This window comes from Oncorhynchus kisutch, linkage group LG22, assembly GCF_002021735.2.
Source record: "Oncorhynchus kisutch isolate 150728-3 linkage group LG22, Okis_V2, whole genome shotgun sequence".
NCBI classification, from domain to species: domain Eukaryota; kingdom Metazoa; phylum Chordata; class Actinopteri; order Salmoniformes; family Salmonidae; genus Oncorhynchus; species Oncorhynchus kisutch.
The window spans coordinates 17,872,922-17,889,747 of NC_034195.2; the positions used below are offsets into that span (position 1 = coordinate 17,872,922).

At 43.3% G+C, this 16,826-nt stretch overlaps 1 protein-coding gene across 1 annotated transcript in view; it reads left to right on the forward strand.

The window, feature by feature from the left end:
- Nucleotides 1–15,448, forward strand: part of LOC116356395 (vegetative cell wall protein gp1-like) — a 58,277-nt gene extending 42,829 nt beyond the window's left edge. The window contains exon 6 of the mRNA XM_031802188.1: nt 15,122–15,448. Within this exon, the coding sequence (XP_031658048.1) occupies nt 15,122–15,448 (327 nt within the window). The remainder of the gene's footprint in view (nt 1–15,121) is intronic.
- The last annotated feature ends 1,378 nt before the right edge of the window (nt 15,449–16,826 follow it).

The window sequence follows — 16,826 nt, forward strand, 5'->3', positions numbered from 1 at the left end:
TTACCACCCATGTGACAGTATTTGTTAGTGAGAGACTGTATTTGGTTGTTGCATTCATCCATGTTCAGTCTTGTGGCCTTCACTAAGTTGTAACGATTCTTGTAGGTGGAAGAAGGTGAAGAGGACCAAAGTGCGGCGTGGTACGTGTTCATGGTGTATATTTATTTTAACTCAGACCAAAATAACAAAAATAGACCAACAGGAAACAGTTCTGTCTGGTGCAGACACAGAGACAGAAAACAACTACCCACAAATCATAGTGGGAACACAGGCTACCTAAGCATGGTTCTCAATCAGAGACAACGATTGACAGCTGCCTCTGATTGGGAAGCATACCAGGCCAAAAGCAGAAATACAAAAACATAGAATGTTTCCCAACTCACGCCCTGACCAAACTAAAATAGAGACATAAAAAAGGAACTAAGGTCAGGACGAGACATAAGTTCTTCAGCAAATAAAATCATGGTTTACAGGCCACATCAGGTCTGCAAGTGGAGTTTCAAAATTCCAGTAACTTTCTCAAAATTCTCAGAATTCCCAGAAATCTTTGTTAAAAGATTTCGGATTTCCTGCTTATTCCTTCCCGTTTCCAGGAATCTTCCAACCAGATCCTTTATATTGGGCAGACAGACCAGTTCCCTACCTCCTCCCGCTGCCACCTGCCTCCTCCATTTTTGCGGAAATGCTGTAATCAATTGGTTGTAATCTTGGATTGAGCAGAACTTCCCGTACAATTCCGATAACTCCATGAAAGCCATGAATTTAAAAACAAAACACCCTTTCCCATAAATACAGGTATTTTATCAAGCAGCACATTTGAGTTCAACCATAATATTTGTTGTAATATTTGTTCTATCTTTTCTGGGGAATGAAATTGAAATTGTAACCAGCTAGGAAATACTTGTTTGAAAAAGAGAGACACTTTGAACAAGGTTTCATTTTCAATTGCGCAAAGGCAAAAAAATTCCCTTTTTAAACAATGTACGTGCTTTTCTTAGTAATCTACTTGAGAATCATCTTGTGATTCAAGTACAACTTTTCTATTAAGTGAAGCTTTTAGAGAAAGGTTTAGTAATTTTATATTTAATAATCTCACCCACCCGGTTCATATTCATTATATAGATAGGCACGCTTTATCTTGTCTGGTTAAGCATCCCAGATAAAGCTAAATATTTTTTGCTCATATGATTTGAAAAAACAAATCATGAGGAGTAGGCAGAGCCATAAGTAAGTAAGGAAACTATATATGTTACTGTTGATTATACAGCTACTTAAATGACAACTATAGGATTTGTTTTAGGGCTCTGGTCAATTTCAGATGTTATTTTAGGGCTCTGGTCAAAATTAGTGCAGTAAACATTAGGAACACCTGCTCTTTCCATGACATAGATGGGCCAGGTGAATCGAGGTGAAAGCTATGATCCTTTATTGATGTCCCCTGTTAAATCCACTTCAAATCAGTGTAGATGAAGGGGAGGAGACGGGTTAAAGAATCATTTTTAAGCCTTGAGACAATTGAGCCATGGATTGTGCATGTGTGCCATTCAGAGGGTGAATGAGCGAGACAAAATATTTAAGTGCCTTTGAATGGGCTATGGTAGTAGAGGGGCCAGGCACACTGGTTTGAGTGTGTCAAGAACTGCAACGCTGCTGGGTTTTCCACACAGTTTCCCGTGTGCATCAAGAATAGTCCACCACCCAAAGGATATCCAACCATCTTGACATAACTGTGGGAAGCATTGGAGTCAACATGGGCCAGCATCCCCGTGAAACGCTTTCGACACCTTGTAGAGTCCGTGCCCTGACGAATTGAGGCTGTTGAGGGCAAAAGGAGGTGCAACTCAACATTAGGAAGGTGTTTCTAATGTTTTGTCCTCTCAGTGTATAGGGAATAGGGTGTTATTTGGGACACATCCCTGGCCTCTGTCCATCAAGTGTCAACTCCACTCTGCCAAACACTGTCTTTTCACAAAAAGCTCATGACAATCACGTGAGATGAGCCCAGTTACACAAACACAGCCTGCCCTGTCCTCCACCTCCAACTCTCAAACAGTACTCTCTCCTCACTCAGACATCTTTGTTGTCCACCCTCTCTTCAGTTCTCTATCCAATGATTTTCAGAGAGAAAACGGTCTTCAAGAAAAAAGCTGTTACAGTTTTCTTCCAGTAAAACGATTTTCCTCTGAGATTTGCTGCAATTGTACACTGAGCCATATTGTGCATTCTTACAGTCGGCAGTAGGTCACAGTAATTTAGTACATCACTGTCCTAATATTAATTGAAAATGTCAGACTTCTATTTTTGCCGGGTCTCGTGCCCTCTTCTGAATAACATTGTCAGTGACACCAGAAAGAGTGTTCCCCTCACAGGCAGGGATGGGTTCAGCCAGTCAGTCAGTAATCGGAGACCCAGGCTAGCTAATCTCAGCCCTGTTGTGGTGTGTAGGGAGACAAGGAATGGCCAGGGGTGCTGTGCGACGTGCAGTGTGTCTCTGCTCTGAATGTCTCTCTAGAGAGAGAGCCAAAGGAATCTGTGTCTGCGTGCTACAATATCCTGTTTGGGCTCAGGCAGAGCAGACTGATCAGATCACTGGCTGTTTCAGGCCTCTCCTCTCCTCCGCACAGCCCAGCCTTCTGCTCATACATCACACTCACGACCTGTCGCCTGGCCTGGACCAAAACACCAGGCTCTGTTATTATCATTCTTGTTGTATGCACTTCTGCTCTGCAATGCTGCAACAAATCATGCAAGGTTTCTTTCCATGTTTATGTGATATATTATGTGAAAGGGGGAAAAAAAGAGACAGTTGACTGCAAGCCAAAATGGAGACTCAGCAACAACAATATACAGTCAATAAAGGCAAAACAATAGTGTAAAACAACTTGTTTTCACCCAGAGCCAACTGTAGAAAGGGAGTGTCAGGGCTGGGGGGTGTGTGATAGGCTGAGGGATGACTGCTACTCCCGTGTGTGTATGTGTGTGTGTGGGGGGGGGGGGGGGGGGGGGGGGGGTTGCCTCTGTTTTTGCATGAAATGAAAATAGAGTTGTGACCGTCTGCTTCTCGAGCAGAAAAACAGTGCTGGCCAGTGGCAAGGTACCTCACATCCCAACAGTGTGAGTGCACTTCCTGAAACTGACAACATTGTACGGGGGCCAACGTGACAGCGGTCTGCCAGAGAGAGAGAGAGAGAGAGAGAGAGAAAGAGAGAGAGAGAGAGAGGACGGAGAGAACCTTTTAGTCAGTGGCGTAGCTCAGTTTTCGTTAACATTTTTGCATGCTATTCTATATTCAGAACATAAAACAACATTTTTAAAGCAAACATTATCCCTTAGGTCCAGCACAGCAAATACTTCAATTGTACAGTGATTAAAAAATATATATATCTGAATATTGGCATTGGTGCTGACAAACCACTGACAAAGTTGATGACAGATACTCAAAAAATACATATTTTTGCCTCCAAAAAAAACATTTTAAAATATTTTAAAAAGATGGAAAAAGATTCATTTGAAAATCCACAGTGAAAACATATTTCACCACTCGGATGGTATTGACATTATAATTTTTTTTTCTCAGTTGCTTCGTGACCGTAAAAACCTAATTAAATGTAACATATCTGAACAAAAATGTATATTCTATCTTAATATATCAGGGAGATGGAGTTGACAGTTTATGATTGTAAGCATGGTGATTCCAATAGTGTTTGTTTAAATCTATTAAAAAGTAGAGAACTTTTATAGATATGGTCTTTCTGCACTACATGTAATGAGGACATGAATAAAGGGTTCCTTATGGTGGAGCTGTCCCTGCTCATTCCTGATTCACTTTGGATTTTTAGACCAATCTGACAGTGTTTACCAAATCTCCAGACAAATCTTTTGAATTTCAAACACTTAAAATGGAAAATTCCAAAAACAAATCTTTTCCATTTTCCCCTAAATGAAAATGTTAAGATCAAATAATGCAACAAAATATATATTTGTTTAACTATAAATATAAATGAAAGGAAATGATCTTTAAACTGCAAAATTATCTCTCAGCCTCATGGCTTAATGTGTAGAATAGCAGACAATTAGCTCAGTGATTCTTGAATGTCAGGAAATGTGGGGGTGGGGGTGGGGGCAAAGCTTGCACTATCCCAGTGCCTGCATCCTAATACACTAGGGCTGACCTGTATCACTGGACTGTATTACTGGATTTTGTCACTGGACTGTATGAATGGGCTAATCCCATCACACACTGACTGGGTATAAGGGCTGGAAAGACAACAGGTACTGACGAGAGGCAGCAGGTAGCCTAGCGGCTAAGAGTGTTGGGTCAGTAACCGAAAGCTCGCTGGATTGAATCCTTAAACCGACTAGGCGGAAAATCTGTCAATGTGCCCTTGAGCAAGGCACTTAATGTACTTAGTGCTGTCATCGGTTATAGACTGTTATAGACTGTTCACAGCTTGAAAACAGTGCTGCAACTTCTGACACGAAAAGTGGATCATTTTGGAAAGAAACCAAAAAATATGTATTTGATAGAAAAAAAAGAAAAATATGGTTTCGATAATAAATGATTTTGTGTAATTCCTCTCTGCACAACACTGAGGGAAAATAGTTTTAGACGTTTAATAATGAATTCCTTGCAGTGGCCAGGGAGAGGGCTTGACCGAGTTGGGCAGGCCCACCCTTACAAACCCTGGAAAACACTTAACATTGACATTTCCACTTTCACTCAGTGCTCTGCTGCTTAAAGGCACAGTGCAATCAAAAACGTGATATTCCCGTGTTTTATATATACTTCCACACTATAAGGTTGCAATAATACTGAGAAAGTGTGAAAATTATTATAATGCCCTTTTTAATGTAAGAGCTATATGAAAAGACCACCTGAAACTTAAGCCTGTTTTGGTGGGATGGAGTTTTGGCCCACCTGGTGACATCACCAGGCGGTAAATTAGTGAATAGGCCAATAAGAAAGAGAGTTCCAAACCTCTCTGCCATTAACAGCTAGTTTTCCATTTTTCCCTCCACATTCAGACCACTCCCAGACAGTCCTAGCAAAATTCTTACGTAAGAAATGTAGGAAGCCATTTTTGTTTCTTTTTGACAATTTGAATTGAAAACAAACCCAGTAAGGTACTTAAATTGTTACCCAGAAATGATTTTATATTGAGAAAAAAACATCTGCATTTTACATTTTTCCTTTTTTTCTTCGCTAGGAAGCCATTTTTGTTTCTTTTTGACAATTTGAATTGAAAACAAACCCAGTAAGGTACTTAAATTGTTACCCAGAAATGATTTTATATTGAGAAAAAAACATCTGCATTTGACATTTTTCCTTTTATTCACTATGGAAATCTGGCATGGCAGCAGTACGATTGAATGAATCCACAATATTCCAAGGACAAAAACAAAAACAAATGATTGTGTTGTGTAGCTCAATATGAGTGTGAAGCAGATGAGTCTGGTGGGATGAGCTATGGGAGGACGGTTTGATTGTAATGGCTGGAATAAAACCAATGGAAAGGAGTCAAACATGTGGTTTCCATATGTTCTATGTGTTGGACTCCGTTCCATTGATTCCATAGCCATTACAATGAGCCCGTCTTCCTATAGTTCCTCCCACCAGCCTCCTCTGGTGTGAAGATAATTCAGTGCAGTGAGGAAGGATGCAGCTAGAGCACAGCCTGGTGCTGACTGAAGAGATTTCTCGTCGTCTAACTGTTCCCCTCCCCCACTTCATAGTAAGCTACTGCTGATGTTTGGCCTTTTTCACTCCCATGTTTGTTTTTGGAGTTTCTGCCTAGAAGAACCATTATTTTTCTCAGGGGAAGGAAGTATCAGCCAAAATAGAATTGCTACTATGAATCATTTCAATGGTATTTCAGTAAATAGTATTTTGTCCCAGTGTATAGAAAGATGATGAACCTTTCTGTGTACTAAAAGAGGGACAAAAGGCACGCTGGTGAGTATGCCCTCCTCATGCTAATGACATCAGGCTGTCTAGTGTCCAATGGTGTTTTCCGTTCCTCACCCTCATGACTCATAGAGCACCCCTTCCCAAAGAAAGTTCTCACATGAAGACCTGGAAATATAACATATTTTGTGAGACAACGTTAGCACAATATACAGTACAAACCTGTCTGGCTGGGTCTTATAAAGTTGCCTCACTGTGGACCCCACAGCTATCAACGGCCTCTGCCCTCACTCCTTCAGTGAGGGGAGTTAACAGGAAATATAATGATAGGCTGGACACTTCCTGGGCCTCTGTGGCAGCCATAAAAGCCTTAACAGTCTGTGTCGGTCCACCCCAGACCCCGACCCAGTGCACTGCACAAAGCACGGTGCCATGTAACCACACGGTGGCATGTAACCACCTCTGATAATAACACATTCATAATCCATACATAATCCATTCATAAACCATACATAATCCATTCATAAGCCATACATAACACATTCATAAGCCATACATAACACATTCATAAGCCATACATAACACATTCATAACCTATACATAACACATTCATAAGCCATACATAACACATTCATAACCTATACATAACATTAATAACCTATACATAACACATTCATAACCTATACATAACATTAATAACCTATACATAACACATTCATAAGCCATACATAACACATTCATAACCTATACATAACACATTCATAAGCCATACATAACACATTCATAACCTATACATAACATTAATAACCTATACATAACACATTCATAACCTATAAATAATCCATTCATAAACCATACATAATCCATTCATAAACCATACATAATCCATTCATAAACCATACATAATCCATTCATAAGCCATACATAACACATTCATAAGCCATACATAACACATTCATAACCTATACATAACACGTTCATAACCTATACATAACACATTCATAACCTATACATAACACATTAATAACCTATACATAACACAAATCAGCTGGGCTTGACAATCTGGACCCTCTATTTCTGAAACTATCCGCCGCCCATTGTCGCAACCCCTATTACCAGCCTGTTCAACCTCTCTTTCATATCGTCTGAGATCCCCAAGGATTGGAAAGCTGCCGCAGTCATCCCCCTCTTCAAAGGGAGAGACACCCTGGACCCAAACTGTTACAGACCTATATCCATCCTGCCCTGCCTATCTAAGGTCTCCGAAAGCCAAGTCAACAAACAGGTCACTGACCATCTCGAATCCCACCGTACCTTCTCCGCTGTGCAATCTGGTTTCCGAGCCGGTCACGGGTGCACCTCAGCCACGCTCAAGGTACTAAACGATATCATAACCGCCATCGATAAAAGACAGTACTGTGCAGCCGTCTTCATCGACCTTGCCAGGGCTTTCGACTCTGTCAATCACCATATTCTTATCGGCAGACTCAGTAGCCTCGGTTTTTCTGATGACTGCCTTGCCTGGTTCAGTGTGTCAAATCGGAGGGCATGCTGTCCGGTCCTCTGGCAGTCTCTATGGGGGTGCCACAGGGTTCAATATATCAATATATCAATGATGTTGCTCTTGCTGCGGGCGATTCCCTGATCCACCTCTACGCAGACGACACCATTCTATATACTTCCGGCCCGTCCTTGGACACTGTGCTATCTAACCTCCAAACGAGCTTCAATGCCATACAACACTCCTTCCGTGGCCTCCAACTGCTCTTAAACGCTAGTAAAACCAAATGCATGCTTTTCAACCGTTCGCTGCCTGCACCCGCACGCCTGACTAGCATCACCACCCTGGATGGTTCCGACCTTGAATATGTGGACATCTATAAGTACCTAGGTGTCTGGCTAGACTGTAAACTCTCCTTCAAGACTCATATCAAACATCTCCAATCGAAAATCAAATCTAGAGTCGGCTTTCTATTCCGCAACAAAGCCTCCTTCACTCACGCCGCCAAACCTACCCTAGTAAAACCGACTATCCTACCGATCCTCGACTTCGGCGATGTCATCTACAAAATTGCTTCCAACACTCTACTCAGCAAACTGGATGCAGTTTATCACAGTGCCATCCGTTTTGTTACTAAAGCACCTTATACCACCCACCACTGCGATCTGTATGCTCTAGTCGGCTGGCCCTCGCTACATATTCGTCGCCAGACCCACTGGCTCCAGGTCATCTACAAGTCCATGCTAGGTAAAGCTCCGCCTTATCTCAGTTCACTGGTCACGATGGCAACGCCCACCCGTAGCACGCCCTCCAGCAGGTGTATCTCACTGATCATCCCTAAAGCCAACACCTCATTTGGCCACCTTTCGTTCCAGTTCTCTGCTGCCTGTGACTGGAACGAATTGCAAAAATCGCTGAAGTTGGAGACTTTTATCTCCCTCACCAACTTCAAACATCTGCTATCTGAGCAGCTAACCGATCGCTGCAGCTGTACATAGTCTATCGGTAAATAGCCCACCCATTTTTACCTACCTCATCCCCATACTGTTTTTATATATTTACTTTTCTGCTCTTTCGCACACCAATATCTCTACCTGTACATGACCATCTGATCATTTATCACTCCAGTGTTAATCTGCAAAATTGTAATTATTTGCCTACCTCCTCATGCCTTTTGCACACAATGTATATAGACTCCCTTTTTCTACTGTGTTATTGACTTGTTAATTGTTTACTCCATGTGTAACTCTGTGTTGTCTGTTCACACTGCTATGCTTTATCTTGGCCAGGTCGCAGTTGCAAATGAGAACTTGTTCTCAACTAGCCTACCTGGTTAAATAAAGGTGAAATAAAAAATAAAAAATAAAATTCATAAGCAGTGCATGATCATTTTACCACTATGTGCTTCACCTTTTCCCATTTGCCTCAAAGGGGCAACCATCCATTTTTGGACTTAAAAATGAACAATCTGTACCCATTGATTCTTGAACAATATAACTTGTTAATGATTTTGAGAGTGGTTAAATGTATCCATACCCACTTTGTTATTGTTTCTACTGCTGATTGCCCCTATAAACCAAACATTTAATTTAAAAAACCCTGTGAAGTGAAACTCGACTTTCATCCATCAAAAGACGCTTCAGATTCAGCTTCAATCCCAAAGTTCCCGACCAAAGACAGCGTTTTTTAATAAAGGATTCAAAGAAGCCATAAAGTTACAGTAGCATGCTGGAAAAGACTTTACAGCACATATACACTTGTAGGAGAAAAGTGGCAGCTTTTCAGCACTCGGAGAGACTTATTTAGAAGGTTATTAGTCCCACTTCCAGCCCCAGCTCCTGGGAGGGCTATCATTAGGCTGGGCTTGAGCCTGGCTGTATGTTTGGCTCCCATTAGGAGCCGTGGAAAATACACTACTTCTAGGGGACTGTGGGGGGGGGGGGGGGGGGGGGGGGGGGGGGGCATAGGGGAGTACTATATAAGGCCACAGCTAGATTACCTGTTCGGTTCCCCTCAATGATCTAGAGCATGTGTCAACCTCATTCCACGCAGGGACATCTGTCTGCGGGTTTTCGCTCCACCCTTGTACTTGATTGATGAATTAAGTTCACTGGTGAATTAGGAACTCTCCTCACCGGGTTGTCTAGGTCTTAATTGGACACAAATTGAAAGGACAAAAATAAAACCAGCAGACACATGGAATGAGTTTGACAACCCTGATCTAAAGCTTTTCAAATCAAATCAAATGGTATTGGTTGCATACACATATTTAGCAGATGTTATTGCGGATGTACCAAAATGCTTGTGTTCCTAGCTCCAGCAGTACAGTAGTATTCAACATTTCACAACAATACACACAAATCTAATAGTCAAATGAAATTAAGACATATAGTGCATACATGTATTAGGACAAGCAATGTCAGAGTCTGTAGTGTATATATATATATATATATATATATGTGATGTATAGATATTATGGGAAGTATGTGGATAGAATATTTAGTATATCTGTAAAATACTTAGGATAGAATACAACATATACAGCAATAGTTGAATAGGGTGGCATTGACTAGAATACAGCATATCCATATGAAATGAGTAAAACAGTATGTAAGCATTATTAAAGTGACCCGAGATTCCATGTCTACGTACACAGGGCAACAGCCTCTAAGGTGCAGGGTTGAGTAATCAGGTGGTAGCTGGCTAGTGACAGTGACAAAGTTCAGGGCAGGTTACTGGGTGGAGGGCGGCTAGAGATGGCTATTTAAGTCTGATGGCCTTGAGATAGAAGCTGTTCTTCAGCCTCTCGGTCCCAGCTTTGATGCACCTGTACTGACTTCCCTTCTGGATGATAGCAGGGTGAACAGGTCGTGGCTCGGGTGTTTGATGTCCTTGATGATCTTTTTGGCCTTCCTGTGACATCCGGTTCTGTAGGTGTCCTAGAGGGCTGGCATCGTCCCCCTGGTAATGCGTTGGGCAGACCGCACCACCCTCTGGAGAGCCCTACGGTTGCGGACGGTGCAGTTGCCGTACCAGGGGGTGAACCAGCCCGATAGGATGGTGCATCTGTAAAAATTTGTGAGGGTCTTAGGGGCCAAGCCACATTTCTTCAGCCCCCTGAGTTTGAAGAGGTGCTGTCGTGCCTTCTTCACCACACTGTCTGTGTGGGTGGACCATTTCAGATTGTCAGTGATGTGGACGCAGAGGAACTTGAAGCTTTTCACCTACTCCACTGCGGCCCCGTTGATGTGGATGGGGGCGTGCTCCCTCTGCTGTCTCCTGAAGTCCACGATGAGTTCCTTCATTTTGTTGACATTGAGGCAGAGGTTATATTCTTGGCACCAATCCGCCAGGGCTCTCACCTCCTCCCTGTAGGCTGTCTCGTCATTGTTGGTAATCAGGCCTACTACTGTTGTATCATCTGCAAACTTGATGATTGAGTACGCACCCTTGTTGGGCCCCTGTGTTGAGGATCAGCGTAGTGGATTTGTTGTTTCCTACCTTCACCACCTGGGGGAAACTCGTCAGGGAGTCCAAGACCCAGTTGCACAGGGTGTGGTTCAGACCCAGGGCCCCGAGCTTGGAGAGTAATATCGTGTTGAAGGCTGAGCTATAGTCAATGAACAACATTCTTACGTAGGTATTCCTCTTGTCCAGATGGGATAGGGCAGTGTGCAGTGCGTTGGCGATTGCATCGTCTGGGGGCTGTATTGGGGTGTTATGCAAATTAAAGTAAGTCTAGCGTGTGAGGTAAGGTGGATGTGATATGGTCCTTAACTAGCCTATCAAAGCACTTCATGATGATGACAGACGTGAGTGATAGTAATTTAGTTCTACCTTTCTTGGGTACAGGAACAATGGTGGACATCTTGAAGCAAGTGGGGTCAGCAGACAGGGATAGGGAGAGATTGAATACGTCCGCAAACATTCCAGGACGCGGATAGGGAAGCCGTCAGGGCAGCCAGTTTTGCTTAAATGTCCTACATCAGCCATGGAGAACGAGAGTCCATGGTTCTCGGGGCGGCCCGCGTCAGTGGTACTGTGCTATCCTCAACATGGGCGAAGAACGTCAGTGTCCGTGACTTGGCTGGTTTTCCCTTTGAATCCTTGATTGTCTGGAGTCCCTGCCACATACGTCTCTTGTCGGAGCTGTTGAATTGCGACTCCACTTTGTCTCTGTACTGACGTTTTGCCTGTTTGATTGCCTTACTGAGGGAATAACTACACTGTTTGTATTCAACCATATTCTCAGTCAGCTTGCCGTGGTTAAATGCGGTGTTTCGTGCTTTCAGCGAATGCGGCCATCTATCCACAGTTTCTGGTTTGGGTAGGTTTTAATAGTCACAGTGGGAACAACATCCCCTTACTCTTCCTGATTAACTCAGTCACCGTGTCAGTGTATACGTCAATGTCATTCTCCGAGGCAACCCGGCACATCCCATCCCATCCCAATCCGCGTGATCAAAACAATTGAAGCATGGATTCGGATTGGTCAGACCAGCGTTGAATGGACCTTAGCATGGGTAGAAACTCAAACAGGAAGGGAGTGTAACGGCGTTCTTCGTTTGTCGAAAGAGAGTCGGACCGAAATGCAGCGTGGTGGTTAATCATGATCTTTAATGAAATAAACGACGATACATGAAATAACTTATAAATACAAAACAACAAACGGAACGTGAAACTTATTACAGCCTATCTGGTGAACACTACACAGAGACAGGAACAATCACCCACGAAAGACAAAGCGAACTCAGGCTACCTAAATACGGTTCCCAATCAGAGGCAACGAGAAGCACCTGACTGCTGATTGAGAACCGCCTCAGGCAGCCAAGCCTATACAACACCCCTAATCAGCCGCGATCCCAAATACTACAAACCCCAAACAAATAATAAATAACAAATAATAAATAATTAAAGAAAACACAAAATACTAAGACCAAGGCGTGACAGGGAGGAGCAAAATGGAGTCGTGATCTGATTTGCCGAAGGGAAGGCGGGAAGGGGCCTTGTAGCCATCCCGGAAGGGAGAGTAACAATGGTAGAGAGTTTTTGAAACACGAGTACTACATGGAAACATAAAATAAATAAAAAAATGTACCTTTATTTTACTAGGCAAGTCAGTTAAGAACAAATTCTTATTTTCAATGACGGCCTAGGAACAGTGAGTTAACTGCCTGTTCAGGGGCAGAACGACAGATTTGTACCTTGTCAGCTCGGGGATTTGAACTTGCAACCTTCCGGTTACTAGTGCAATGCTCTAACCACTAGGCTACCCTTCCGCCACATAAATACTTTATTTTCTTAAGTACTCAGACCCTTTGCTTTGAGACTCGAAATTGAGCTCAGGTGACTCCTGTTTCCATTGATCATGCTTGAGATGTTTCTACAACTTGATTGGTGTCCACCTGTGGTAAATTCAATTGATTGGACATGATTTGGAAAGGCACACCCCTGTCTGTATAGGGTCCCACAGTTGACAGTGCCATGCCAGAGCAAAAACCAAACCATAAGGTCGAAGTAATTGTCCGTAGAGCTCCGAGACAGGATGGTGTCGAGGCACAGATGTGGGGAAGGGTACCAACATAAATTCTGCAGCATTGAAGGTCCATAAAGAACTCATTTGCCTCCATCATTCTTAAATGGAAGAAGTTTGGAACCACCAAGACTCTCCCTAAAGTTGGCCGCCCGGCCAAAAAGACCAATCAGGGATGAAGGGCCTTGGTCAGGGAGATGACCAAGAACCCAATGGTCACTCTGACAGAGCTCCAGAGTTCCTCTGTGGAGATGGGAGAATCTTCCAAAAGGACAATCGCTGCAGCACTCCACCAATCAGGCCTTTATGATAGAGTAGCCAGATGGAAGCCACTCCTCAGTAAAAGGCACATGACAACCCACTTGGAGTTTGCCAAAAGGCACCTAAAGGACTCTCAGGCCATGAGAAACAAGATTCTCTGGTCAGATGAAACCAAGATTGAACACTTAGGCCTGAATGCCAAGCGTCATGTCTGGAGAATACCTGGCACCATCCCTACGGTGAAGCATGGTGGTGGCAGCATCATGCTGTGGGGATGTTTCAGCGGCAGGGACTGGGAGACAAGTCAGGATCGAGGGAAAGATGAACGGAGCAAAGTGCAGAGAGATCCTTGATGAAAATCTGCTCCAGAGCCCTCAGAACATCAGACTGGGGGCGAAGGTTCACCTTCCAACAGGACAATGACCCTAAGAACACCCAGTCAAGGGGTCTGAATACTTTCTGAATGCACTGTATCTAAAGTACAAAACACGCATACACCATGATGTATGCAGATGTAAATGTTGATGCAGTGTCAAAGTGTTAATTATGCAGTGGTAAATTGTATCATAAAAGTGGAAGCGTGGATGTGATTCTAAATTACCTCAGTGAGTATTCTACAGGATGCTTGGTTGTGAGAAACTATGCCGCAGTTCCAGTGAGGATTTACCCCAGTGTTTTAACCAAAATAATTTTCTGTTTCCACCTAGGCGGGCCGGCACCCGTGTCTCACTGGGCCATGGTTCCGGCGGACCAGCTCTCACATGGAGTCAAGGCACTCAGTACTTTTCTCAGTACTTTTTCTAATTTTCTGTGCATCTGTTTATCTACCTCTACTTTCCACATTTTTTGTGGTCTCCTTCCTTTTACTGTTAATTGTGAACGATAATTCTTCAAGTTTTACTGGTGAAATGTCCGTGCAGCAACTGCAAATAAAACCAATTGATCTCAATCAGTGTCATGGGGATATGCATTTCCAGTGTTGTTTTGAATTGTAGAGCAGTTGGTGGTAACAAACTTTAGCATAGCCTGCCTATGTATTTTGTCTAGTAGTGAGCGCTGTTGAACTTTGGCCACATGAGAGAAAAATGCAGTGGTGTTTTAGTCTTACAGTAAACGTTATTCCATGTCATTATATTCCGTTATGTACGAATACTATCATTATGTGATCTTGCAGATGTTGATCCAGCTTTGATCGAACTTCATTAAACAAGAACGATTCGCCAGAGTAGAATGCTCTCTACGAGTAAAGCAGAGACTGTGTGTAAAGTAGAGAAAAAAACACATGTGCCGAAGCTTCGGGATCTTTACCCCGGGGGGGGGGGGGGGGCTTACATTAACATAAAAGACTGGCGGCCCACTGTGGGGGTAAGTCTCGTTGGAAATGCACCATAACTAACTCACTGCTGCTGTGCGTCAGTTTGGAGCAGTTATGTCATGTATTAATGAGATACTATGTTCCTTCCAGGGCCCACGCAATAAGTGTAAGGGCTGGCAATGTAGCACCCATCTGTGTGTATACAGTACAACAGGCCTAATTCTGAATCTGTGAATGGTTCCATACACAAATCTGCTGTGTAATCTGACTGAGGGCTACATAGCTATATGACACTGGCCTCAATCAAAGAGCTCTCCTGGCATTCGAAATATTCCAACATTTTTCATTCTTCAATGAAAGACCTTGTGATTGCTTTACACATTACTGGTATCATATTTGATACGTTTCATGGTGTTTCAATGATACACTTGTAGCATTTTTGTTGTTGTTGAAGAATCATAAAAAAGTACACGTAAAAAAAAAAAATCCCCTCCCAGGGTTTATTCAGCCAGGTGGGGCTTGCTCTTAGCACAAGTGTGACTGACACACACACACACACACATCCCGTGTGGTCAAGGCTGCTCTGGGCAGCCCTCTCCTCTTCAGGGTTCCAGCGGGAATCCGCCCTGGCCCAGCATCTCTCTGCATGTTGTGAGAGAGAAACCACAGGGCCCCATGGACCAGCTCCATCAACAGGCTCCTTATTCAGCCCCCAGCCTGAACACTGGGCCCTCTGACGGAGCCCAGGCACCTGGCCGCAGAGCTGAGGAACGCGGGAGACATCAGAGGCGAGCAGCGGCGAGGTTGCCACACCTGAATAAACCCTCCTGGACCACATCAATGCCAGGACTGGGCCACCTGAAACTGCTCCCCAAGCTGCCAAAGCCCCAGCCCCAGCACCGGGCCAGCATAGCTACGGCCAGCAGTGCATAAACAGCTCCACTCAGGTGCTTCTGTGTGCCACTGTTTTCATTACTGGGAGTGGAAACCGAGCCCAGTGGAGAGGAAGAGACACAGAGGAAGGGATGGAGTAGTATTTATACAGGTGTTTCAAATAGGTTGAGCCGCGTGCGAGAGAGATACACCTCTAAAATAGAGTGGATTTGTTCTAGTCTGTGACTCCTTTCTCAGAAGTCCAGCTTTGTGGGCCTATAGGAGCCAGGCCTGCTCATAAGATTAGGAGGTACTGCTGTAAGACACAGTTCGACTTCACATACAGCAGAGGTCGGCAACAGGCAGCCTGCGGTCCAAAACAGGCTTTATTTTTTGAGCCCCTTAAAAGTTGTTAGTAAAAGAAGAACGAATATACACTACCGTTCAAAAGTTTGGGGTCACATAGAAATGTCTTTGAAAGAAAATGACATTTTTCTGTCCAAGAAAATAACATCAAATTGATCAGAAATATAGTGTAGACATTGTTAATGTTGGAAATGACTATTGTAGCTGGAAATGGCAGATTTTTTATGGAATATCTACATAGGCGTACAGAGGCCCATTATCAGCAACCATCACTCCTGTGTTCCAATGGCACGTTGTTTTAGCTAATCCAATTTAATCATTTTAAAAGGCTAATTGATCATTAGAAAACCCTTTTGAAATTGTGTTAGCACAGCTGAAAACTGTTGCCCTGATTAACGAAGCAATAAAACTGGACTTCTTTAGACTAGTTGAGTATCTGGAGCATCAGCACTTGTGGATTTGATTACAGGCTCAACATGGCCAGAAACAAATAACTTTCTTCTGAAACTCGGGAGTCTATTCTTGTTCTGAGAAATGAAGGCTATTCCATGAGAGAAATTGCCAAGAAACTGAAGATCTCGTACAACGCTGTGTACTACTCCTTTCACAGAAAAGAGCAAACTAGCTCTAACCAGAATAGAAAAAAGAGTGGGAGGCCCCGGTGCACAACTGAGCAAGAGGACAAGTACATTAGAGTGTCTAGTTTGAGAAAAAAACACCTCACAAGTCCTCAACTGACAGCTTCATTAAATAGCACCCGCAAAACACCAGTCTCAATGTCAACAGTGAAGAGGCGACTCCGGGATGCCTTCTAGGCAGAGTTCCTCTGTCCTGTGTCTGTGTACTTTAACATATCTTAATCTTTAGTTTTTTATTGGCCAGTCTGAGATATTGTTTTTTCTTTGCAACTCTGCCTAGAAGGCCAGCATCCCGGAGTCGCCTCTTCACAGTTTCTCTCTCCACTGTTTCTCAAATATATATACAGTCGTATGAAAATGTTTGGGCACCCCTCTGAGGCTGCATAATAATTTACTCTGTCGTCACAGAAAATGATCACAGTGGCATCATTCAT